The 27,953-nt window shown below is 36.5% G+C and overlaps 1 protein-coding gene across 4 annotated transcripts in view; it reads right to left on the reverse strand.

The window, feature by feature from the left end:
• Window positions 1-218: 218 nt before the first annotated feature.
• The window catches only part of TXNL1 (thioredoxin like 1), a 33,843-nt gene continuing 6,108 nt past the window's right edge, over window positions 219-27,953 (reverse strand). The window contains exons 2-9 of one of the 4 annotated variants that reach the window (XM_027960978.2): window positions 24,036-24,132; window positions 21,953-22,126; window positions 13,461-13,583; window positions 11,716-11,785; window positions 9,668-9,840; window positions 7,237-7,341; window positions 2,567-2,609; window positions 219-454 (exon numbers count right to left, since the gene is read on the reverse strand). In XM_027960978.2, the coding sequence (XP_027816779.1) occupies window positions 2,571-2,609; window positions 7,237-7,341; window positions 9,668-9,840; window positions 11,716-11,785; window positions 13,461-13,583; window positions 21,953-22,126; window positions 24,036-24,132 (781 nt within the window). In that variant the 3' untranslated portion in view covers window positions 219-454; window positions 2,567-2,570. Of the gene's footprint in view, window positions 3,521-7,236; window positions 7,342-9,667; window positions 9,841-11,715; window positions 11,786-13,460; window positions 13,584-21,952; window positions 22,127-24,035; window positions 24,133-27,953 lie in introns of all 4 variants that reach the window. The other 3 variants (XM_027960979.3, XM_027960980.2, XM_027960981.3) reach the window with 3 other exon arrangements.

Genomic DNA, 27,953 nt, shown 5'->3' on the forward strand with positions numbered 1-27,953 from the left:
ACACAGCTGGCCTTTCCAAGTCCACTGGTCAGAATCACATGCGGTGAGCACATGCGTGCACACACACTCCTCAGTTCCTAAAGCAGTTCTGCTCCTCTGAAGAGGGAAACGGGCTTTGGATCAATACACTAGCAGACACTGAAGTCTCTGCTAAAATCAGAAGGTGTCCAATTTTCACATAAATGGAAAGAGAAAATACTTATTTAGAACAACAAAAATTAAGCTTGGCAAAAGTAGTTACTTTTATTTACAATTGCATGTATTAAGGTTACAATAGAAACACTAGTGATACCATCTGAACAAAAGCAATGATTTATTGGTAATGGAAATGAATGAAATATTGAAAGTCTCTGGCGAGAATCAAGCAATTATCCAGGAGCTGTAGATCTGATTGCAATATGGTCTTCCAGTGTCTTTTGTACCTTTAGTGGCTTTCTCCTTTTTTGCCAACTACCTAGGAAGAACAAAAACAACTTTATATATACCTCTTATTGTTTTAGAAATATGAGTTGTTTTCAAAATACTACTATTGTTATCATTTTTAAAACCTGTATTTTGTATTTGCATTTCTTTGGCATGCAGTGTATCTTCATTGTTGAAGCAAACTGTGACCCTCCCTCCCCTCCCAGCCTCTAGAAATTAAAACTAAAATACATGCAGGCTATTTCTGGTATTTCACACTGTTTTAAGAAAAAGTAATGCAACTTTTCAAAACAAGGTTGACAGTTTAGAGAAGTTAATAAAAAGATGATGCTACATGAGTGAAACATATTTGGCATACTATTTTTAGGCAATTAGATATCAAATGTCGATCACAAAATAATGTAGAATTAAAAGAGTATGCTAAACTTATGTTTTCATGCCCAAGATGACAGGTTTCTAGACTTTTCTATCAATATGTAGGCATGCAATGAAAACAGATTAAAAATTACTAATTTTGCCTAGTTTCTATTTTTAAAAAATCCTGGTTACTAAAATATACACTAAAATATAAAGAATAAATCTAGCTTCAGTCAATGGTTAGAAAAATTTTCTATGGGAAGGTTTAAAAAATGACCTAGGTTGCTATAAATGTGGCAGCATGAAACTGTAATGAATAAATCTGATTTCTAACAATAGTTCTAGAAAACAAAGCTCTATGGGAAGGTTCTAAAACTACATTCTAATCAAACAATTTACTTTAAACCTAAAGTTCATAATAATGTATTCTCATGGCAGAAATGCCTCTAAGGAAATCTACTTGCAAGCCACTGAACATATATTTACATATAACAAAATTTCTATGTACATTTGTAAATACAATTTTCATATTTTAAATTGACTCTGGTCCAAAAGGCAGTGTCTGAATCAAGCAAAACTCAAAGATATTCAGTACAAATCAGTTCTAAAACAGAACTTGGGATTCTGGGAATCCCAGATTCATGGGAAAAGATGATAAAAACCCATTCTACTGAATTCCTAATCACATTTTACAAGAAATGCTGTTTTCCCCATCTTGAGGAAAAATACTTTTATTGCTTTAAAATAACGTCTCTTTAACCCAAGGAAACCACGTGTTACAAAGTCCAAAAAGCCAAAAAAGATACAGAAGACAGTCTCATAAAAGAGTATGTAAAGCTGGGTGCCGAAGAATTGATGCTTTTGAACTGTGGTATTGGAGAAGTCCAATACCTTCTTGAGTATCTTGAGAGTCCCTTGGACTGCAAGGAGATCCAACCAGTCCATTCTAAGGGAGATCAGTCCTAGGTGTTTTTTGGAAGGAATGATGCTAAAGCTGAAACTCCAATACTTTGGCCACCTCATACAAAGACTTGACTCATTGGAAAAGTCTCTGATGCTGGGAGGGATTTGGGGCAGGAGGAGAAGGAGACAACAGAGGATGAGATGGCTGGATGGCATCACTAACTAGATGGACATGAGTTTGGGTGAACTCCGGGAGTTGATGATGGACAGGGAGGCCTGGTGTACTGCAATTCATGGGGTCACAAAGAGTCGGACACGACTGAGTGACTGAACTGAACTGAAATATTCATTAATACCTTAAATATTTGTTCAGAGTTTCCAATAGAAGAAGTTAAAAACAGCATTCTACTGTTTTTATTTGCTTCTCTGCTTACTTGTTAGATTGAACATCTTTATATACACTTATATGCCATTTATATATTTGTCTTTTCTACATTACAAAATCATGTGATTTTATTCTTAATGGTATACTAATTTTTTCTTTTATTTATGAACTTTCCATTTGCTGTTTGTTAAAAATATTAAATTTTGTAACACCTGATACAAAAAAAAAAAAAAAAAAGAGTATGTAGACGAGAGTAAGAAGTTCAGGTTTTAAGAGTCGGGGGAGAGGGGAGTCTTCCTAAAAAGAAGGGGAGGTGGCGCTATTCGTACCACAAATGAATTTAAGCAGATAAACACTGAAAGCACTGTTGATCATTGTATCACTTGGGAACACACAAACACAGAGCTATTAGATTAAGCAAAAGAAAACAAAAACAATTAATACTAAAAATTAACATTTTAGCAGATGTGATACAGCAGAAGACACGAATCTGCATACTGTTTCACAGGCTGATAACTCTCAACTTGCCAATGTGTATTCTCTGGAAAAAAGAAGAAATTCAGCATTCCAATAAGGAGTTTCTCACCCCAACAGTAAAGCTCTTTTATTCACTTTTAAGTCTTTATATTATACCTCCGACAAACAAAAGTTTTGGTACATCAAAATTAAGTATCAAAAATATTTATTCAATAAAGAGTCCATTGATTGTCTAGGTTAATATTTTAACTTAGCCTAACTTTTAGTCCGTAAGTCTTTCAACTGGCTTTGAACTCACTTGCATTGGCAAAGCAGAGGACAGGCCCATAATTAATCAGCAAAAAGACTCTAGGGCTACAGTTCCAATGAGAAAACCCATACCTCTCAGTTTCAGCCTAATCAGTTTATTACACTAGCTCTAATATAAAAGAACTTGGTGAAACTGCTCATATTTTATTTCCAAAATGATTCTATTGTTTCTAAAAAATATAAACTTTAGGTCAGATTAAAACATTATCCAACTACTTAAATCTAAAAATATTTATGACAATGTAAGTTTCACTGCAATATTATTTCTCAAAATGCAGTACAAAATTAAATGAGACAGGAGAAAGTAAAAAACAAACAAAAAGTTGGGCGAGCAACCTGGTATGGTAATGAAACTAAAGCACCTAGTCACAAGATCAGAACAAAAACTGAAACGAAATAAAAGGCCAACTGAGAAACATTGACTAGAATGAGACTTGAAGACAGAGATGGTTGAGGCAATCTAGGTAACAAGGGGGTTGATCCAGATGACAGAAGCTGTAGAAATCTTGCCCCAGCAATGGCGAGAACGTGAGAAGGGTGAGAGCAGACAGGTGCTAGATGAGCAGAGAAGCAAGGAGGGGAGTGGAGTGAGATAAGGTCAATCTTTATATTACTTCATTTTTAAAAATCTTCTGTTTTTAGTTCATTTGAGTTGGATTAAAAAAGCTGAAAAATAAACAGACAAAAATGTTACAAAAATAGCTGATATGGTGAATGGCCAGTTAAGAAAAGTCTATTTGTATTACCATGATAGAAAATCTGCTTTGCTTTTCACATGCACCTCATTCCCTAAGCAGCAGAAGCCCCTTCACTTTTGCTCAGTTTTGAATACTTCTATTACTTTTGCATTAAAATAAAGCAAACCATGTGAAGAGCATATTTTTGCAAAGAAAACATCTACTTCCAATTAAAATCGCAAGCTTTCTTCATGCTGCAACATAAAGAATACATTTACTACAACAACAGATAGCCTAACTATGTATTACAATCTGGGCACAATGCCTCCTATGAGCCAAAAACAGAAAAATAAAAGGTATGTTCTAGTCTCCCAAATCTGACAAGTATGACCGTCTAAAACTGTAAGAGTATGCGAGGTGGTCTAAGACTTCTATCCACAACCAAGATTCAACAGCATTACCTTAGCTTCTGTCATCTTAATAACCTAAGGAGAACATCAATGACATTCTGAGACCTAAAATTAACCAGGAACAACTCATGCAACATAAAACAGAAACTGAAAATGCTACATAATTCTACCATTCATTAAAATCATTTTATACAATTCTCTTCACTACACAAAGAGGTGCTGGAACTCTCCTCTCTGTGCTGATAAAACACATGCCAAATCTATATAGCAATTTTAAATTCTAATTACTGTGTCCAATGCCTTTAAAAGTCAAACTGACTGTATAAGTAAAGAGAAAGTGCCACACTTGACTTGTCCTTGAATGAAGGACTTGCACCATCTCAGTTCCATGCCCAGGGCTCCTGGTTTCCATTCTACCTAGGGTGCCCACTGTTGCCTTGAACTAAGCTTTGGTTCATACTGATTGGCATTCCAAATGTTAGGGCATTACCCTTTAGCAATATAAACTTGTTACTATCAGAGATTACGACTACACGTTAACACAGTACCACAGGGACTACAAGGATCAGAGCACAGATCTATTATTTCCTTCACTAGAATCCAAACTCACTGATGACTCTCAATAAGGCTAATTCAGTTAAACATAAGCTAGCTTTTTAACTGCAGCTTTCCTACACTAAAGTTGCTGGCTTAGCACAATATGAAAACTACTAAAATATTAGCTTACTTTTGAGAAAGAACACTACAGGACAATGAAGGACACAAGCAGCGCAATCTCATTCAAAAACTACTGGAAGAAAATGTAACATTAATATACATAAGAAAATCATTCAAACAATTAAAATTTATCAAACATTATAAAAGCAAAGGATTAAAAAGTCCAGAACAAGAAGGAAGTCCATTACACTGTTACATAATTTTTGCAGCAGTTCTCAGTGTAATCCAAGCTGGGTGACTTTGAAATCCATTCAGGGAGTCTTCAAGGTCAAAAGCGCTTTCATAATAATGCTAAATAAATTGTTATCTGCCTCTTTAACTCTCATTGTCTCACAATATACAATGAAGTTTTCCAGAGGCTACATGACTTATGACAGCAAAACTGACTGGATGCAGAAGCAACGAGGAGAATGAGAGGATTCTACTAAGCTAGACTGTATATAATAGTTTGTCAAAATGTAAAACAATGTTCTTCTCAAAAAATTGGTTTTTGTTTTGGAAAATAAGTATTTTAATTTAAAAAATCACTTGTGCTAACACAATAATTTTATTATTTGTAAATAAATAAATATTGTTTAAATTTTGCAGTTTTAACTTCTAAGATGGCAAGTATTAGATAAATACTGGCCCACAACAATCTTTAACAGTGTAAAGGCGTCCTGGGACCATGAAGTTTTGAGAACTACTGTTCTACAGTCATTTTTAATAAGGTAAAAAAAGTACCTAGGTAAACATATGGTATTGTAGAACAAATACAAATACTCTCAAAGAAGAAAAGAAAAATGCCCCTACTATCCTAAAGACAGTCAAAGGCGGCAGTTTGGTAGTCAAAACAGAGAGAACAGGCTGGAAGAGATGTGAACTGTTGTTCAGTTGCTGCGTCGTGTCAGGCTCTGGCGACCTCATGGACTGCAGCCACCAGGCTCCTCTGTCCACGGGGTTTCCCAGGCAAGAATACTAGAGTGGGCTGCCATTTCTTTCTCCAGAGGATCTTCCTGAACTAGGGACTGAACCCGCACCTCTTGCATTGGCAGGTGGATTCTTTACCACCGAGCCACCAGGGAGGAGCTAGGGATAGGAGAGGGGATGTTAACAACAAAGAGGTAGACGCATCCTGAGATGGGCAATTATTAACGCACACTAGGAAAACTGTAACTGGATGGCAGGCTGGTAAGAAGGTAAGTAAGAGCAGGGGTTTCCTGGAGGAAACATGGAAATCAAGGAGCACAAGCTGAGGTGAGAAGCAGGAAACCAGAGGAAATAACGGGATGCAGATAAACAGATCTTAGGAAAGAACTGCGCTAGAAGCAAACTACGCGAGGCACGACAGGTAAAGCCAAATCCAACGGCATCTGACTCTAACAAGCAAGGAGCAGAGCAGGCAGCCAGAACGTCTTCGTTGCTCACACAGTTTCCCAGTGCAGCACATTTCGTATCATAAAAACGTAGATGTTTAATCTCTGCTTCTTCTGACCTGTCATTACGCGTATGTGAAACATCCCATATGACAGATCTAAGAACAAAATTGTTCCTACAGCTCCCAAAAGTTAACTATGCTGCGAGACAGGAAGACAGCAGTTGGAAAATAACGTTAAAGTATCTATTGTCAGTGTCTAGCTTCTTAAGTTCATCCACTGTTATGAAATTTAATTTCCTGCAACTGAATTAAAATTAAACTTCATCAAAAAGAATGAGTTTTCTGGGTGTTTCACGGCTTAATTCCCCAAACAGGGGTCTAAACTGGTAAACCGGGTGCCTCTTCCTCCACACACTGGCAGCCCTGGGGAAACGCTTCCTCTCTTAATAATCACCCCAAGTTCTAGACCACCTGCCAGATGCAGCCATCGGAAATACTGCAATACCTACATCTCATGTGCTGCTGCACATCTGATCTGAGTACAGCAACTGGGTTCTGTACTGATAAAGTTCCTGATGGCAATCTATGCTCCGTGGTTGTGTATGTTAAGAGCCATCTTCAGGAATCGTTACCAGTTAGAAGTACAATGCTCTCATTTCTAAAGGCCTCATGGTAACATAAATTGGTATGCAGACCTTAGGAGTATGTGCTCAAAAACAAAAACCAAACCCAAAAAGCCACTGAACACATATGCCTGTTCACTGAAGTTATTTGCTGAAATGTGTTCTTCAGCACAAAGACATGGTTTGAAAGCATCTCAGTGAAGCAAAGGAACCCATTCTTCTTGATTAAAATCATTTTCATTTTAAATATGTTTTCATCAGAAACAACGATAATCAAAATCTTAATATAAGGAAGCAAAGTTCTTAAAAAAGTCACAAATAATGACTTAATGTACTCCAATTTTTCACTATCCCTAACTACCTTCTACAACAAAACAATAATTTATACCTTCTTATTTGGATGCCATTCATTAATAGACACTGTGTCAATGAGACTTATTAGAGATTTCTCTTAGTAAGAAATCTAAAAATGTGATTAGAAGACCCTACTGTTCTGTTTATCCTTGTAAGATTTCATGATATAATATGATTAATTTTAAAATTATTTCTTTAAGATTACTATTTTTATTTCTCCTAGATATCATTTAAACAAACTTACTCGTTTGAAGTCATTCATATTTGTTGCCTGGACTGGAGTCCCAATAAAAGTAAAATATGAAATTCTTGTTGTTTCTTCTTCACCTTGATTGGACTGAACAAATATCTATACACACAAAGAATTTTACCATTAATGATTACACTTCTTTTTCAATAAACATGCTCATTTAATCGATTTTCTTAGGTTATTAATAAAAACACCTTCCGTTCTTTATAAGGATTAATCCAAATTACATTTACACTAGGATTCCTATAGCATCGTTAATTCTACTGTCTGCTCGGCTGTTCTTACCTTGTCCAGGGCGACTGTGGCAGGATATTTACATATGTAAGCTCTGCTTGATTTGGCGTGATAATGTTGAAGGGTCAAAATTAAATTATTTACAGGGAATACTGAAAGAGTATGAAACTCAAGATTACAATGGACAGAATGTTACTGAAATTTTACTAAAATTATAATTTTTACTGAGGAAAATCTTGGCAGTTATATTCTTTCTGATAATCCATCATTCATTCTATTCCTTAAAATGTTAAAAGAAAAAAAGAGCGTGCTGGAAATCAGTTCCTAAAACTAGCCTGTGCTTCGCATGTTTTTTTAAGCTTGTCTCTGTATGTGTTCAGTAGCTTCAACCATGTCCAACTCTCTGCAACCCCGTAGACTGTAGTCCACCAGGCTCCTCTGTCCATGGGAATCTCCCAGCAAGAATACAGGAGTGGGCTGCCACGTCTTTCTCCAGGAGATCTTTCCAACCCAGGGATCAAACCTGTGCTTCCTGCACTGCAGGCAGATTCTTTACCCACCGAGCTACCTGGGAAGCCCATACTGTGCCTTGCATGTTTTATTAAGCTTGCTTCTTTTATACTTTCTATTTAAAAATTTCCCTCAGCACGTTAGGAGACAGACGCTTTACTCATAGGTTCTTTTTCAATACACTGGATTATTTAAATTGGCTCCATTTTAAAAAATAATACTCTAGATGCTGTCTCCTTAAGAATATCACCTCTCTTGATTTGGGCAACATTCTTTTCCCATTTTCAGATGAAAATCAGTTTTGTTGTTTTTTTTAGGCAACCACAGGTTCATCTTGAATTGAGCTTACCAATTAAAAACTTCAAGTCTATGATAAGTGGACTATTAAAGTAGTTCTCTATTTATTTGCAATGCTTTTTAAATCTAAGCACAGTTTATATTTACTGCTTTAAAAAATTCATATACTTATTTTGATTAGACTTTCTGATCAAAACTGTCATTTCGATTTCAACTTAATCATCAAAAAAAATGACAGGTGTGCTTTCTGTGTCTGAACTTAAGTCACTGACTAAAATGATGAGTTTAAAAGTATGATTTAATAGGACACAGTAAAAACTGTGAACCTATCACAAAGTAATTATGTTCAATGATTCTCAAAGACAGAAGAGATTATGTTAGGATCTCTGGGTTTAAAGGGCTTTTCCCAATAAACAAATGCCTTCCTCCCATCACTACATAAAGCAACAGGTGTTATTAATTGAATGCTACAAATGTTATAAATATGTAACAAAATATTTGTAAATATGTTACAAATAAATGTGTTACAAATGAATAAAGTCAAGAAAATATTTCATAACCAGTGTTCCAGTTTGATATAACCATTTTGTTTAATTTCATCTGGGTAAAATACTTCTACTCAAAACTCAATATAATCCTTTACCTTACCACTAAGTATATTCTGTGAAATTCCACTGAAAACGTCCCAAAATGAACACAGCTATAGCGTTCTTCTAATTTGCAAAAACCGGAATCTACTGACACAAAGAAATTACGCTCCTTTGGCAAGTCTGCTCTCCAGTGACTCTGGGCTGCTCCCAGCTCCTTTTGCTCAGCGTTCTACTAACTCTCCTAAACCCCCGCTCTGATGGAAGGAGCTCTGGTTGACAGGTGGTTTAGAAGCATGTGCTGGGTTTAATACTAGAATTCAAAAAAGCAATTAGCAACTGCTAAAAAGCTGCTCATTTCATAACGTATATTAAGATAACACAAAATTATGCTTTCAAAAAGTCAGTTTTTACTGATATCATGGCCACTACACAATTCAATAGCAAACTGGATTTTAGAAACGTATCCTCACTCATTACCAGGTACGAAGGAAGAATGAGTATCTGGTTTAAGAATAAATGTTCTAGAATAAACTTTCAACAAAAGTTGGCATATACATGCCATATATGTATGTATCTGACAAACCTACAAAAAAAAAAATCCACCTTCCTTTTTAGGGCACACAGATGAATTAAAAAGAAGAAAATTTAATTAGCTCATTAGACATTTTTATGCATTTCAAACCAAATGGACAATTAACTATTTTTAAGGATAACTTGAATCAGCTAGGACACTGAAGACAGCATGAATTGTCACCCACAACCCGCTGCATCCATCTGAATGAAACACTACTTACAGTTACACTGTTAACGTTCTGAAACTTCACATAACGAAGAGGGACAATACCATCTTCTTTAATATCATCCTCTGTTAGTTCCAGAGCTTGAGTTGGCTCACTTCTTTCTGCCTCTTCAAAATCCATAGATCGCGGTAGATTGATAAAAATTTTTACATATTTAGGACCCTGACCTACAGAAATAAAATTAAATGCTAACATCAAACATATAATACTTTGTCCTCTTTATCATTACGTTCACTCTATACAAACAGACGTGCCCACATATGCACATACCTACCTCTATCTTTAGAAATTTTAGGAACGTCCGAGTATTTTCACAGCCATACTCCTCCTCTCTCAATAGACATTTAGTGGTATATTCTTGGCCTGCTAAAACTACACTAAATACTAGGAATACTAGATTAAAACACACATACACACACATGCACACGCATACACAGACACAGAGTTCCTGCCCTCAACTGTAAGAGACAGGCAATGAGGAATGTACAGCTCCCAGGGAGGAGGTACTGGCAAGGCAGCAGTGCAGTCTGACAGCACATGCAGGATGACGAGAAGTTTCATAAAAGAAACACTGAGCTCAGTCTTGCAGTTGCCATCAGCTGGCACCTTTTGTTATTTAGGAGAAAAGCATTATCAGTGACAATATTTAGCCAGAGGAAATTAACTACACAAATTGCCAAATTTCATCTTAGGGATCAGGCTGTGCTCAGTGCTAAAACCACTCTGTAGAATGTCTTAGTCTCTCTAGCTTCAGACCAGTATTCTGTGACTGACTGAGGAAGCTTAGCATAGCCACATTGCTTACATACTCATTTCTATGGCATTTGCTTTTACAAATACTTTGTATTTTCAAATAAATTAAAATTTTATTAGTGAAAAAATCATTAACCCATGGAAACTTAGAATAGTAAATGACTTAAGGGAATGCTATCTGATCAACAGGGCACTGTTTCTCCCAATCAACTAAGAAAGCAACAACAAATCCTAGCCCCCTCTCCCCACCTCAGGCCCCATCCCATGTCCACTCCCAGCAGCAAAAAAAAAAAAAAAAAAAAACAGAAAAAAGGGGGTGGGGTGAGTAAGGACAACTCTTTATTGAACAAAATGAGAAATGCTAAATTTGCACAATCATGTTTACAGCATCATAATCTGTATAAAGAAAATGCAACTATAATTAGTGCACACATAGGAGGATCTATGTCAGTTATTCGCCTGTTAGTTTTATCGCTTGTAATAGGAAGAATGTGAAATAAGTCTCCCCCAGTTCCCACCCTGAAAAACAGCTACCTCAAACCTAGAACTCTTAGTTGGAAGAAAGGGCTCCCTTGTTTTCAGGTGAAAACGGTAAAAAAAATTTTTTTAAATTACTTTTGGCCCAATAATCTTACATTATATGTCACTGCTTTGTTCCAAGGACAATTCCACTCTTTCCCAAAACAAGAGCTCTCTACCTCCATTTAATAACAAGTTTAACCTAAGGGACCAGTAATAGAATGGATAAAGAAGATGGAGTATATACACATATGCAATGAAATACTACTCAACCATAAAAAGGAATGCAATTTTGCCATTTGCAGCAACTTGGGTGGACTTGGAGGATATTATGCCAAAGGGAACAAGTCAGACAGAAAAAGACAAATACTGCATGCTATCACTTACTATACGGAATCTAAAAAATAAAACTAGTGAATCTAAGAAAAAAGAGACTCAGAAATAAAGAAAACAAACTATTTACTAGCAGGGAAGAGGGGAAGGGGACAAGCAAGATAGGGGTAAGGAATTAAAGAGGTACAAACAACTATGAGTAAAATAAGTAAGCTACCAGGATACACACAGGGAATACAGCCAGTATTTTAGAAAAACTGTAAATGGAGTATAATCCTTAAAAACTGTAAATCACTCTGCTGTCATTTACACCTGAAACTTAACATACTGCCGTACATCAACTATACAACAATTTAAAACAAAGAGAAGTTTTAAATATATGCCAGCAGGTCTATAGAGCAGAAAGTTACTTTATAGAAAAGCTGCCCATTACTCACCATTATCTGGCCCTTGAAATTTCATTGAATAAAGCTTAACAGGCTGATTGAATGCCACAGTAATAAGAAGCTGTGAAAAAAATAATTGTCTCATTTTTAAAGGGCTGTTAAACATCTTAAATAAGTAACACAACAGCTAAGGAGAATTAAAATAATTAAGAAGCAGAAAAAATTTAATTCACCTAACAAAACTAATGTAATACAGAATATCAGTAAGCTGAAAGTAACTTGATTAGTTTGACATTTGAGAAATATAATAATCTATTATTTTTATAAAGGAATAACAAAAAAACTTAACAGAATTAATTAAAATTATATGTTAAGAACCTAAGGCCTCAAACTAAAAACTGGCGACAATCCACTCCCCTCCCCCCCCAAAATTAAACAAAAACCCCAAATTAAAACTTAAACTATGTATTTTAACACATTAAGCTTCTTTTTCTGAAACAGTTTATCTGTGGAGGCATCTACCCATGTCACTTGGCAACGTAGACACATGCACACAGGTTATGTGGAGAGACTAGGTCTCAAGTGGACTCTACTTGATTTAAAACTCAGGAGAGCAGGACTCACAGCTCTATTAGTAACCTCCAAACTTCCATCCTAAATGAATTTGACTCACTGAATCTAGAAAGCCACCCAAGGGAACTGAAATACAAAACTGCTGAGTTGCCTCTCTCTGATTCACTCACTCAATCTTCTTTCCAGCCAAAACTCTGTCTGATGAAGGTACCTATGTGTCCACCCTGGGAGGAAGGTTTCCTCAGCAGGAAGATTTCAGGGAAGCTGTAGCCAGCCCTTCTGATACACATCACCACATTACGTTTAGGGCACCATTTACAAGGCTCACAACATGAACGGTATTTTCAAGCAATAAAATAAGATAGTTCTGGCTGGAGCAAAGGAAGATGGGATTTAGATCTATTTCAAATCACTGTGGTCTATTTGCTTAAGAAAATACTTAGACTACTCTCTTTAGCTATGTAAGTACTTTTAATACTTGACCCGTATCTGGGTGTCAGGAAATAAACACGACCCATTTAGGGACCTGAACCATAGGTGAAGAGGATATGAGAGTGGAAAGCTAGAAGCAGGTAAAGTCAGTAAGCATATGACATCCTCTTCCTGAAGCCACTGAAGAATCATTTGACTCTTAAGAAATCTAAATATAAATATGATTTATATTTTAGAGAAATAACTTTTGTGAACATATAAAAGGTATACCGGAATAGGGACAAAGCAGAGGCAATGGTATAGTAATTAAGAATAAAATTTTTAAGACAATAAAATTTTAAATATCAGGCAAGATGAAGACAGACGGCGTGATCAAGGCAGAGCTACACCACCCTCTTCCTCTGTCACGACACTGCAGGAAAACACAGGGAAACACAGTCGGCTTACACTGGGAGTGAGGACTAGACACAAAAGGAGTGCTCCTCCAATGAGGTCTCACTCAGGTGGGCAGAAAATAGGAAGGCAGCTCAAGAATGAACAAAAGGACTTAAGAATAGTGAAGGCTCGACCCAGGTTTCCGGACAATCCAAGAGTTCTGTGATTCTCTGCAGTGCAGCTGGCATAAACAAACAAAGAAAGGGGGTGAGTTGACAGGGTCAGAGGACAGAGGTGAAGTTATAAAAAGGAAGAAAAAAGTGATCATCTGGGAAGGAGAGACAGGAGACCATGAGATGGACACGTGTCTGGACACAAACACTGACAATCTCCACAAGCCCTGAGCGTTCAGTTACCTGTTCATCACAATCAGATTCCAGGAAGGTCATGTCTTTTCGTAAACAGTTGTCAAATCCATGCTCATCACTTTCATTAAGACATTCACAGCCAGCTTTGTTAATAAAAGGCATTAAATCCATCTGAAAATTTAAACCAAAACTTTAGGCAAAGCATTTGGATTTGGTATAATAACCTTAGTAAGAAATATAAATATGTAATTCTCTTTTAAACTCTATAAAATTATGTTTTCAGTGTACAACACTTGTGGTCAACAACTTTTAATGGTTATATTCCACTTATCTTTTTAATAACCTGTATGTACTATATTGACTTTATTCCCTGTGCTGTAAAATACATCCTTGTGATTCCTTTTTTTAAACTTTTTATTTTCTATTGGAGTAATTCTCTCTTAAGTTAAAAAATTGCTATCTCATTTAAAAGTTACTAAAACTTTTATAATAATCCTTTTGTCTAAACTTCTGATATCTACCACTAATAATTAAAGCCAAATTGAGGCTTAGCCCACTTTATTAAGTATCTAAAACCAAGTCTTTAACACAAAGATTATTAAATGCTAACTTACACTTTTTTTAGTAACAGTGTTTGGCAGTGAAAAATTTGCAAATTAAAATAAATATTTACAAAATATCTAAAGAAAGCCTACCTCCCTCTTCTAGTGATAATGCACTCTTTAAACCTATATCCATGAAGAGTTTGGATTAAAGATGAACTAGGGACTTTGCTGGTGGTCCAGTGGCTAAGACTCCGAGCTCCCAGTGTAGGGGGTTCCATCCTTAATCAGGGGAACTAGATCCCACACGCTGCAACTAAAGATCCTGCATGCTGCAACTAAAACCCCAGCACAAGCCAAAGAAGTAAAATAAATGGAAAAAAAAAAAAAGATGAATAGCAAATAACTACTTAAAAAATTATATTATGGAAAATTCTAAACGTACATCAATGGACTAACACAGTGATTCTCAGGTGCCCACCTCCTGGATACAACAATCATTAATTCACGGCCACTCTGGTTTCACCTTTACTCTGCAACCAGTCTCAACCTTTTTACCGATTATTTTCATGTAAATTTTAGACATTTTTCTCATGTTATTCATGATAATTTTAGTGTGTTCATAAGCATTTCATAAAACATTTTTTTAAAAAAAGAATCCTCAATATCATTACCATGACTGTAACACTCATGTCTTAGTATCATCAATATCAATGATCAAATTTCAACTGTCTCAAATATTTTACAGTTGAATCAGTTTAGACTCAGAATAAGAACCTAAGAAAAGTATAAATAACTGTATTTGATTGTCTCTTAAATCTCTTTCAATCCAGTCATTTGGCCTATCGATTTCTTCTATTTGGATTTTGCTAACTGCTTCCCTGTGGCGTCCTTTAACATTTTCCTGTTACGTGCTGGCTAACACTTCCAACAAACCACCACAGAGCTGCAGTGACGGTGGGCATCCCTGCCCTGTTTCTGACTTCAGTGGGATGTCTCCAGTGCTTTCCCATTAAAATTTTATTGAATGCTCTAGGAATAAATGGATACTGCATTCTGTCACACATTTTTTCCGGGGCTTCCCTGGTGGCTCAGTGGTAAAGAACTCACCTGCCAATGCAGAAGACAAAGGTTTGACTCCTGATCTGGGAAGATCCCATATGCTGCGGGGCAGCTAAGCCTGTCTGCCACTACTGAGCCCATGCTCTAGAGCCCCACGGCAGCAACCACTGAACCCACGAGCCACAACTACTGAAGACCACGTGCCCTGGAGTCCTGCTACAAGGCGGCAACGAGAGAAGTGTCAGGAAGCATTTAACAGGAGGCTTCCTGCATGCTGTTTTGGATCTGTCATGAATCCTCTGTGCCTTATTAATTCCCGAATACTCAGGAATTAAGAGGGGTGGCAAACCGCCCCCGGGGCTGAGGAACGCATGCATTTCCTTCGTTAGTTTTTCCATATGGTGGTAAGTAACTATTTACGACCCTCTTCCTTTTTATGAACCATATGGTAAAAGCGATTATTTACAACCCTCTCTCTTTGATATGGATTGCCTTATGTTTCCTTGATAATTTGTAAGTCTGGACTTTTGATCTTTATCTTTGCTGAAAAGAGCTACCTTGTAAGACAGTATATATACCCACACTATGTTGAATAAAACACCTTTGCTCCATCAGAGCTTGGGTCCCCGTGTCTGTCTTTCTCTCTCTCTCCCCCCAGCTAATTCTCTGGAGAGTGAAAAGACCGTCGTGCTCACTCTCCTGCCCGGGCTTCTAAGACTGTCTTCAGAGGGCGCACGGTGCCTTCGTGAGTGACTCGAGCCCTGTATCGAGGACTTAATTGGTTTTCTGTGTAAACCAAGGAATATCAGCCTCTCTCTTTTACTTTCTTGTCGTCGACTCCGGACCACCAGGGTCCGGTCCATTAAAGGACCTCAGCAGAGAAGCCACCGTGAGAAGCCATGCAGCACAGCTAGAGCAGCCCCCGCCCAGTGCAGCCAGGGACAAGCCCGCGCAGCAGCAAAGACCCAGCGTAGCCAGGTGCAAATGAACAAAAATCCTTAAGTGCTATTCCTGCATAGTAGATCATGACTTTTCCCCTCTAGATTGCTGGATTTTGTTTACTAGTATTTTTACACCAATATTCCTAACTGGAACTGGCTGGTAACTTTTTTTTTTTTTTGTATAAACTCTGTCAGATTCTGGGATCAATGTCATACTTCAAAAATAAATTTGGAAGTTTTCTCTTTTGATATGGTCTTAAGTAGTTGCAGCAACTAGACTACCTGATCTTTATAGAGATTTGCTAGAATTTCCCTGCGAAGTCATCCTGGTATTTATGGAAGAGCTCTTTCAGTATTTTCTCTATTTCGTCAGTGGTAACTGATCTATTTAGGAGTTCTGCTTCTAGTGGAGCTGATTTTGATAAACTATTTTTCTAGAACAGTTCTGAAAGACTAAAGAAAAACTTTTTTACAGGTCAAATAATTATCAATATGGTAAAAATTCATTACAATAGACCCTTAATTATTCACAGACTAGCCTAAATGCTTCCAAAGCCAAAATATTCTATTATATTAAATGTTATACTGCATTAGATGTTAAATACTCAGGGTAACATATTGCAACCAATTCAAAAAGAGAGGTAGAAAGAAAAGGAGCATTACAGAGCCAAGTTCTACTTCTATAGAATTATTCTGAACTCCATAAACATCTGTCTTGAAAATGTGACAAAATCTTACAAACATTTAAATGTCTACCATCCTACCATGATGCCTCTTCCATACTATACGTAGGATCAAGACCCCAAGCTTGAAGGCAACATTGCAGTCATACTTCCAATACCTTAATGATGAAAATAAACTAAATAGTTAAATTATTTTAAATTGCTTTTTAATTTATCTTGGGACACACAAAATAAGTAGCGTAGCTGAACAGTTGCATTAAAGTGCTACGTTACTCAACACTGGGACAAACTAGCATAATATTATATATTTGACATAATTGAAAATTGACATATTCTGGAAACATGCTATTGGAAATAAATATGACTACTTATGCAATCAACTTTGCCAATAATGAGGAAGGAATCATGAGAAAACAATCTCATAAATCCAGATTGTGGGACAGTACATAAGACAGATGGTCCAGACCTGCACTGTACAATGAGACAGCCATTAGCCACATGTGTCAATTTAAAATTAATTAAAAGTAGATAAAATTGAAAGTTCAGTTCCTCAGTTGCCCTAGTCACATAAAAAATGCCACATGTGTCTAGCAGCTATTGTAGTAGACTGGTGCTGTTTTAAACTTTTCAAAAAGGCAGACATAAGAGAAAAAAAGGTATAGAGAAGTTTCTAGACTAAAGAATACTAAAGAGACTGACAAAAGCAATGCATGACCCTTCCCAAATCACCGCAGATGGGGACTGCAGTCATGAAATTAAAAGACGCTTACTCCTTGGAAGAAAAGTTATGACCAACCTAGATAGCATATTGAAAAGCAGATATTACTTTGCCAAAAATGGTCCATCTAGTCAAGGCTATGGTTTTTCCAGTGGTCATGTATGGATGTGAGAGTTGGACTGTGAAGAAGGCTGAGCGCGGAAGAATTGATGCTTTTGAACTGTGGTGTTGGAGAAGACTCTTGAGAGTCCCTTAGACTGCAAGGAGATCCAACCAGTCCATCCTAAAGGAGACCAGTCCTGGGTGTTCATTGGAAGGACTGATGCTGAGGCTGAAACTCCAATACTCTGGCCACCTCATGTGAAGAGTTGACTCACTGGAAAAGACCCTGATGCTGGGAGGGATTGGGGGCAGGAGGAGAAGGGGACGACAGAGGATATGATGGCTGGATGGCATCACTGACTCGACGGACGTGAGTTTGAGTGAACTCCGCGAGTTGGTGATGGACAGGGAGGCCTGGTGTGCTGTGATTCATGGGGTCACGGAGTTGGACACAACTGACTGACTGAACTGGGGAAAAAAAGCTATGAAGTACATTTCGGAGACAATTAAGGAAATTTTAATATAAATTGTACATTAAGGATAAGTGTGTCAATGTTAAATTTCTTAGAAGTGATAACGGCATCATGGCTATGTCAGAGAATGTCCTTATTCTTAGGAGCTACGTGCTGAAATATTTACACATGAACCATCCTGATGTTTATAACTTATTTTGTAAATGATGCTGCAAAAAACAAAAGCAGATACATACATATTGAGATAGAACAAAAACAGCAAAACATTCACAACTGATGAGCATAAGTGAATGGTATGCATGTTGGTAGTAATACAGTCAACTTTCTTCGTTTGAATATATTTCACCTATTATTTTAGGGGAGGAAGGGATGGAATCCAACAGGAGACAGACAGGAGTTACAAAAAAGCTCTTCATGCTTCAAGTCTTTGGTTAAAGAAATATCTGTCCTACCTACTATGTAAATTAGGAGCATTCAATGTTTTATTTAGTTTGATGAATGTGACTAATTTGTAGACCAAAACCTACAGTTCAGTTCAGTCGCTCAGTCGTGTCTGAGTCTTTGCAACCCCATGAATTGCAGCACGCCAGGCCTCCCTGTCCATCACCAACTCCCGGAGTTCACTCAGACTCACGTCCATCGAGTCAGTGATGCCATCCAGTCATCTCATCCTCTGTTGTCCCCTTCTCCTCCTGCCCCCAACCCCTCCCAGCATCAGAGTCTTTTCCAAAGAGTCAACTCTTCGCATGAGGTGGCCAAAGTACTGGAGTTTCAGCTTTAGCATCATTCCTTCCAAAGAAATCCCAGGGTTGATCTTCTTTGGAATGGACTGGTTGGATCTCCTTGCAGTCTAAGGGACTCTCAAGAGTCTTCTCCAACACCACAGTTCAAAAGCATCAATTCTTCCGCACTCAGCCTTCGTCACAGTCCAACTCTCACATCCATACATGACTACTGGAAAAAACATAGCCTTGACTAGATGGACCTTAGTCAGCAAAGTAATATCTCTGCTTTTCAATATGCTATCTAGGTTGGTCATAACTTTTCTTCCAAGGAGTAAGCGTCTTTTAATTTCATGGCTGCAGTCACCATCTGCAGTGATTTTGGAGCCCCCAAAAATCAAGTGTGACACTGTTTCCACTGTTTCCCCATCTATTTGCCAGGAAGTGATGGGACCAGATGCCATGATCTTCGTTTTCTGAATGTTGAGCTTTAAGCCAACTTTTTCACTCTCCTCTTTCACTTTCATCAAGAGGCTTTTTAGTTCCTCTTCACTTTCTGCCGTAAGGGTGGTGTCATCTGCATATTTGAGGGGATGTTAGAATACTGAAATATACTAATGAGCCTTAAGACTTAAACAAAACACATGAAAATACAAGTTTGATTCCAGAGTGCCCAGCATGCAAACTTCTGAAGGGGGAGACTTGATACAGCTAGCCCCCTCATGCTATTTGAAGCCATAGAAGGTACACTTAGCAAATATGGGAAAGGAAAAAATAGAAATGTTTGCCATTTTTCCAATTCAGTAAACACATTAAAAACCAAAAGTCTTTTTTTTTTTTTTTTTTTTTTTTTTTACAAAAATACTGCCTTCTTGGAGAAGGAAATAGCAACCCACTGCAGTGTTCTTGCCTGGAGATTGCCAGAAACGGAGGAGCCTGGTGGGCTGCCATCTATGGGGTTGCACAGAGTCGGACATGACTGAAGCGACTTAGCAGCAGCAGGAACTACCTTCTTAAAGAATCTTTTTGATTCTTAACCTTTTGAATATCATGTTCTACATCTTTTGCAATATTTCAACTCTCCCTAGAAGAGATATCTATTTCTTTAACTCTGACTCCAGTCAAATCAGGAGTTTCATAACTGTAGGATGTGTGAAATCAGTAGTTATACAGCCTTTCAGTGTTAAAACCTAATGACAGAAAGTCTTTAGTCTAAGAAACCCAATATTATTTTATAACTGTGAATATATTTTTGCAATGTTTCTATTTAAATGTACTTTAAGACACAGGTTTCCATGCAGTTTCCATTCATGTTGTAAAAACAATGACATTCTGAGAACACACTACCAGTTTTAAACATTGAATAACCCCTGCAAGATCTACAGTTCAAAACTTTTGCAGTCTTGATTGACACCTGATGGAAAAAATAAAACTGTTTTTTACAGTTTTTCAGTGTATTTATAACATCTGAAGTAAATTTAATGTACTTCTTAAAACTTTATTTTTTCCTGCTTATTTCCAACCAAAACCCAAACCCTGATATCACACTCAGCTGATGTAAACAATAGAGCATTCCTACAGTTAAGCAGCCAGACTGTTGTGCCCTTTAAGACTTCTTCATGCAAAAATCCTTAGTAATAAAGGAAAAAAATATAAAGCGGTAAACACAAGTTTGTAAGTCAAATGATTTCTAAAATTTTCCAAAAGGTGTCACAACCCTGACTCATACGTGCTCACACTTTCTAACTGAGTATTACCATTTCAAATTATTATATCACAGTTCTAGTTTAAATAAACACTCGTTATTAAAATTCCTTAACTTAACTAATGCCGCTACCATGTTAAAGGCGCTTTTTGAGGACACAACCCTGCCACTCACACATATAAAAAGAACTGATCCTATTTACCTGGCTACAAAGTCTCCTTATTCAACATGAGTTTAGGAGCCTTACAGAAAGACTGGCAGCCCCGTGGCAGTTCTGTTTTAATGCACTTGGTGTACCTGCTTTCGTACAGTAGCTTTAATTTGAGGTAACACTCAGCTTTTAAAAATTTGTTTTTAATCTGCCAATACATTTACTTTATAATAAGCAAAATTTAAAAATATATATACATATATATCTTTTGGTATGCAGGATTTACTAATTTGCATAAACAACTCAGTCACCATGAAGTAGCTACTTTTGAATTTTACTTTCCTTCTCAAATAGCTCTCATATGATAGATACAAATTATAACTATTCATATTATATATGAATATATATAATTCCAAACTTTCAAAAACTTTGGAATTCTTAAGTCATCAAGCTATTATTTAAAATAATTCTTAAAATTTTTAAAACATATCCAATACTAAAGTCACATTTGGTTCCAAAGTAAAATCAATAACTAGGGTTTTTAAATAAGAGTGCCAAAAAATAGGGGGTACATTTAAAAAGAGAGAAAACTTTAAAAACTGGTAGAAAGGAAGTTCAGTATGTTAATAATCATACATTAAAATTTATGTGTCATTTTACATATTTGTCTAAAAGTGAAAAAATTTTCCAATGCAAATTTCTTCACTTTGGGGGGAAAAACAGTAAAAATGAAATGTTTAGAAGTGGCAATTAAAATAGATCAGAAAGATTAAAAACAGGTGGCAAATAAAATTAGAAGAGGGACTTCCCCCGTGGCCCAGGGGCTAAGACTCCACGCTCCCAATGCAGAGGGCCCAGGTTCATTCCCTGGTCAGGGAACTAGATCCCACTTGCCACAACTAAAGATCCTGTCAGCTGCAAATGAGACCTGGTGCAGCCAAATAAATAAGTATTAAACAAAAAGAGGGAAAAAATTTTGAAAAAAAATTAGGAGAAGAAATTTTGGGAAAAGTTTATGATGGGAACTTAAGGGTATAATGGGCTTTCCAGGTGGCGCTAGTAGTAGAGAACCTGCCTATTAATGTCAAGAGATGCAAGAGACGTGGGTTTGATCCCTGGGTCAGGAAGATTCCCCTGGAGAAGGGAATGGCAACTCACTCCAGTACTCTTGCCTGGAGAATCCAAAGGACAGAGGAGCCTGGTGGGCTACAGTCCATAGGGTCACAAAGAGTTGGATACGACTGAAGTGACTTAGCACACATACACGTAAGGTTATAATACATATTACACAGACAAAATGCAGCCAGCTACTGAATTGATTTTGAAAGTTCTTACTGAAAAGTATTAACTAGCAAAAGACAAAACATGAAAAGAGTAAATTTCATTTCAACCAAATAATAACAAATGCAAGTGACATCATTTCACTTCTAAGACCACATACATAGCCTTTCGGAATATCAGTGTCCTCGTTGCTCCCAGGGTCGTTCTCTAAGTGCTGCTTGATTTTTTCCTCTAGTCCCACAGCATCGGCTCCTTGATACTGATCAATTCTCACTTTGTTTCGAAAAAACAGAAATGTAGGTGTTGCTGATATATTGTTGGTGGCAGCTGTTCCCTAGAATTGTCAAGTTAGATAGCATTACAAATTAAAACTAATCTTAAATTACCCAGAATATTCACTTTGCATCTGTATGGAAGTTAAACATCACAAACATGAACTAAAAACGTGTAAAATAACTTACTCCTAACTGTTACTTAAAAAAGAGCTAGGCCTATTCTTAAAGGTCACAACTATATTACCCATATGTCCACAATGAAGAACAGCCCCGTATTTTTATGTTTTAAAGGCTTCATTCATTCATTCAGTAGAACAATCGGTTTCCAGTACAGAAACTGCACTTCACAAAACCAGATACTTCTCTCATAAGCACAGACTATTTCTCAAATGGAGAAACCCAGGAGGGTATTGAGATCTGTCAACATAAACCCTGCTACTAGTAAAAAGCACACGTGTGAAGCAGCAGCAGTGCCTCTGTCCGTGAAACATCCTCGTCTAGTTCTGCTCTTACAGAAATGACTTCTGGTCTCCCATCAAAAACACTGCCACTGGTATCTTTTCAAATTCTGCTCCAACTCCGTGATATTATAAGACTAGCCACCAAATGAAAATTAGTTAACCACTGATTCATGGTTTAAACTCTTCATGAGAAGTGCAAAGAAAACAAGTAAAATAAATATGTCCTTTTGCATATTCTAATGCCAGGAAGAGGTGTGACTATTTTAAAAAAAACCATGAAGTTTACAGAGATGTCTTCTCTAAGCCTCATAGGTGGGGGGGGGGGGGGTAGACTGACAGTGCCATTCAAAAGAAATATACAAATGTGAGCTATACATGTAATTTAAAATTTTCTAGAATCCACAAATAAAAAAGTAAAGAGAAACAAGTGAAATTCATTTTAGCAACCTGTTTTGTAAATCCAAATATGCACTTTAACATATAGTCGATATAAAAGTTAATGATATGTTTTACTTTTTTTTTGTTCATACTAAGCCTTCAAAATCCTATATGCATTTTACACTCACAGAACAACTCAATTTGGATTTGCCATATTTCAAGTGCTCATTTCAACTAACTACATGTGTTTACCATACAGGACAACACAGCTTCAGAAGACAGCACTTCCAGATTAGAGACACAGAATACTGATATGAGGCCAGGGCTACTGTCCAGCAGCATGTGACCAGAGTACTAAACAATGAACATGTAACACAGAGTTTGCACCAAATCCCTGAACTGCTTACCCATGTAACATTCTAAGATTTTTGCTTTTTCAACCCAGAAATGTATCAAAGGCAAAAGCGTCAATGGAAGAAAAAAAAAAAAAAAACACTACAGAGCTGTTCCTCAGTCAAGATTACGCTTTTGTAGTCTTCTGTGTTGCAAGAAGCCTTCAAAACCTTTTTGGCATAACCACTCTTTCATACTTACACATATGCAAACGCAGAACTGTCACACAGCCATGCCAACTAAGTAACCAGGGCAATCTACCGAACTGTGGCTCAATCAGCAACAATCAATGTTTTCAACTTTCTGTTGAGTATGCAGCTTTGGAGCTAAGGTCATAAAATGATCAATTCAAATCAAACTCTAACCAAGAATTCTCTCCTATGGCTTTTTAGCCAACCAATGTGTCAACAGTATAAGATATAATTCCAGATTTGCAAAAAAATAAAGAAATGTAAAACAGAACAGCCAAGTGACCTACTAGGTTTAACAACATACTATTAGTTTTATATCCAAAAAATATTAATATAAACAAACTCAGAAGCAATTAATATCAGACTACTTTTCTTAATGCAGCCATAACAACACCTGCATTTACCACTGCAAGACAGATATCATCCTACCTCCAAATAAACAAGTACTTAGTACATAAAGGGATAAATAAAGGATGATATTAATGTGAATCTCAAGCCAATCTGTAAATTTTCAAAAAAATTTTAAAAGGGCCCTCTTGCCTTACCTGACACTGATGTACATCTACTTCCAAGAAAACTGCCTGTGGATACTTATTACTCATAGAACTGAATGCTGGGGCAATCCTTAAACACGGTCCACACCTGTGAAAAAGGTAAGAGATACTTTGTAAGTAAGATAACACCAAAGATTGTACTAATTTACACTCTAAAGATTTCAGCAATTCAAACATACAATTAAACAGTTCTGATCATCTTGTCTTTAGACTTTCTCTTTCCAGTGTATTATTTAGATAAATGCTTACAATAGTATCACACTACCTTAATGACTACAGATTTATATTAAGTCTTTAAGTCTAATAGTGTTATATTCCAGTTTTCTTCTCACTGAAAGAAATTAAAGGGCTAAATAAATATAGGAATATACTATACTTATTAATTGGAAAACAATACTGTCAAGATGTCAAGTCTCCTCAATTTTATATTTAAAGTCAATGTAAAATTCTAACAGGTTTTTTTGGAGAAATTAACAACTTTAAATTCTAAAATTTTTAGGGAAATATCAAGGATAGCCCAGGCAGTCTGGGGTTCAAAGCTGAAGGAATTCCATTACCAGATATTAAAAACTACCAAGAAGCTTTATAAGTTAACAGTATAAAGGATAAACAAACTCACCAACTTTAAAAAAAGGTTCAAAAGTAGACCCATCCCATACACAGTAACCTAACTTTTGAAAAAGCTGACACAGTAGTACAGTGGAGAAAGAACAGTCTTTTCAATAAACACTGCTGAGTCAAAATGGATATCCACCTGGGGGTAAAAAATGACTCCTAACTCACAATGTACACAAAAATCAATTCCAGATGGATTGTGAAAGGTAAAACAACGGTTTTAGGGTAAAAAAATACAGAGAATACTTTGAAAACCTTGAGTAAGCAAAAATTTATTTCTTAAAATACTGAAAGCACTAGAGAAAAGGGAAGAACTGGTATTTGGATATACTTGATAAGCTGGAAAATATTACGCTTAAGACCTTTTGTTCATCAGGATAACATTTAAAGGGTGAAAAGACAAACCACAGACTAGTAAAAAAAAAAATGTGTAAAACGTATCAAACATACGACTTATACCTCTAACATGTAAAAAAGCACCTACAAATCAATAAGAAGACTGTTATCCAAAAGAAAAAAAGGGTTCTCTTGAATAGGACAAATGAGGTTATCCAAGCAGCCAGTAAACAAAAAAAGACTTCCTCAGTCACTAAGGAAACAAGGGATGTGCAAATTAAAACTACTCCCACTAAAACAGCTAAAACAATAAAGAAGGAAGTACTGTCAGAACTTGGAGCAAATGACCCGTTAGTGACAGTGTAGATGGGGATAACCACTTTACAGGAAAGGAAGGAAACTGAAATTACCTGTTAAAGTAAGATTTATGCCTACCAATGACCACATCCAGGGTACAAAACAGAATATCGGCATACGTTTGCATATGAAAAAACATTGGTAGAAGTAACATTTCTAATGGCCCAAAACTGGATACCACCCAAGTTCCTCTCAACAACAGAATGAGTGAACTGTAGTTAATCACGCACTGGAATACTATATAACAATGAGAACAACTGATGTAAAACCTCGTGCCAAAGCATAAATGAACCTCACAAATAACACTGAGAAAATAAGTATAGTCTATTATTCCACTTATGCACAGTTCAAATACAGGTAAAATAAATCAATGGTATTATAAATCAAGACAAGTCACTTTTGTTAGTGATAGGATAAGGGCAATGAGAGAGATTTCGAGAGGTTAGCAATGTTCCATTTGTCCAGAAGCTAAATAAACATGCATGTATATTCAGTTTGTGCAAATTCTCTGAACTGTACATTTATCCTTGTGTAGTATGTATATTTCAATGAAAGTTCCAAAAAATTAAAATTAAGAAAAATCTCAGCTTATCAGACAGGAATGCAAGGAAAAGCAGATTCTAAAGCACAAGATGTTCAAATTCACAAATGTTCAAACTCAAGCTGTGATTCTCTTTCCATTCTTAGTATTTTAATCAGCATTTTCATCTTCTGCCATCTTTAAGACTCACAGCAACAAGACAACATTAATTTCTTAAATACTAAACTTGATGCTTCTGAAAATAAATTTTTGGATCCAACAATTTTATAGGCCCTGAGACTAAATTTTAAAGGAACAAACATTTACAGTTGATGAAATCTGTCTTTAGGTTAGCAAAATACTACTGGCTTTTAATCAGTCTTAAACATTATGGATGGGAGTACACACTGGTAGATCCTTTTTGAAGGGCCGTTTGGTCATTATCTGCCAACTTTAAATGACCACAATTTAAGATTCAACAACCTTACTTCTAAAATTCAATCCTATCTTAACAATCAATTTCACAATAATACATATAAGGAAGTTCAATGAAACATCTGAAATAGTTTTTTTAAAATAGAAATAATCTAAATGGCAATCAACAAAAATATTTTTAAAAATTATAATATATAAAATAAGTTACGATATATGGTACAACACAAGGAAACAGAGCCAGTATTTTGTAATACCTATAAATGGAGTGTGATCTATAAAAACTGTGAATTACTGTATGGTACATTGTAACTTATGTAATACCATGTATCAACTATACTTCAACGACAACAAAAATTATGACCCATTCACACCAGGGGATAAGGATAATTTGTACTGTTCAAAAGAAAACTTAAGTCTCACAAAAAATGTTCTCTATGACCACATTTAACACACCCCTTTATATATGTATTTACATGTTATATATGTATACAAATACATACTTACAACTTAGGTGTGTCACATGATAAACTACTACTTCTGAAAAATGGGATTGGAAAGGAAGAGAAAGTTCAGGGAAGACTTTCAAAACTACCTATACTCCTGTATTCTTTGGTTTATACGAGTTATTTTCCTTTTATGACAGTGAATAAACTGATAGCAGGCGATTAAGTGTTCGCTGCATGTAAACTGTGGTCACAGAAGCACAAGCATCAAGCTGTGTCACAGAACACACCTGGCACACGCCCAGTATCAGCGTTTCTCATTCCCGAAAAAGCCTCCTTTCTGCAAAAGCATGTACTCAGAACAAGAAGGCTTATGGGAAAAACAAGACTGGTGTAAGTCATTTAAACCCATGCAACTTTGTAAACATATTCCTACGAAAAACAGTAACTGGTACTCAGGAAATACCTGAGGCAGGAGCCTCAGACCTAGAGGCTACCCCAGGGGACATTTAAATTGTACAAAAACGATCAAATGGAAGTGCTTGCTGTATTACAGGTGCTGAGAGAATCAGATACAAGGGAGCTCGGAGCCAGCAGGGCAGCCAGCCAGGCAGGGGACAGGAGGAAGCACAAGACGAGAATGACCCCCGCTGGGGAACCAGGGGTAGGAGCTGAGGCCCAGGCTTAACTTTATTAATTTTGACTTTCTTAAACAGATCCTGAAAGCGAGCCTGCCTCTGTGGCTGAGGGCTTTTATCCTTCCTGTTACAGGCTCTATTCCTATTCCTGCCCTTCACTACCTAAGAAAAATATTAGAATATTAACCAACACAATCTCCGTCCTTGTATGGACATCATCACTCCATTCATCAATCATGTATGAGCTAACCTGAAGCTAAACAGACTGCAAAATAATGACTGTCTTGAAAATAAATGTTCCCTTTCAAAATTTAACCTTATCTCAATCCTGTTTAATTTAGTTTGCCGTCATACAAGTTGGAACATCTTATATGATGTCTTTAGTCAAAAATCAAAATAAGTCGCAGAACACAGAAATTTACAGCAGCATACTTTCACATTATAATCACTCAAGTGAAATTACCTGCTGTTTTAATAAGGTCCTTGCTTACCACTAGCATCTAAAAGTAAACTTAAACTTCCAAAATTAGCTGAGCTCACAAACAAATCATTTCATTTCTCTGGA

This window comes from Ovis aries, chromosome 23, assembly GCF_016772045.2.
Source record: "Ovis aries strain OAR_USU_Benz2616 breed Rambouillet chromosome 23, ARS-UI_Ramb_v3.0, whole genome shotgun sequence".
Taxonomy (NCBI): Eukaryota; Metazoa; Chordata; class Mammalia; order Artiodactyla; family Bovidae; genus Ovis; species Ovis aries.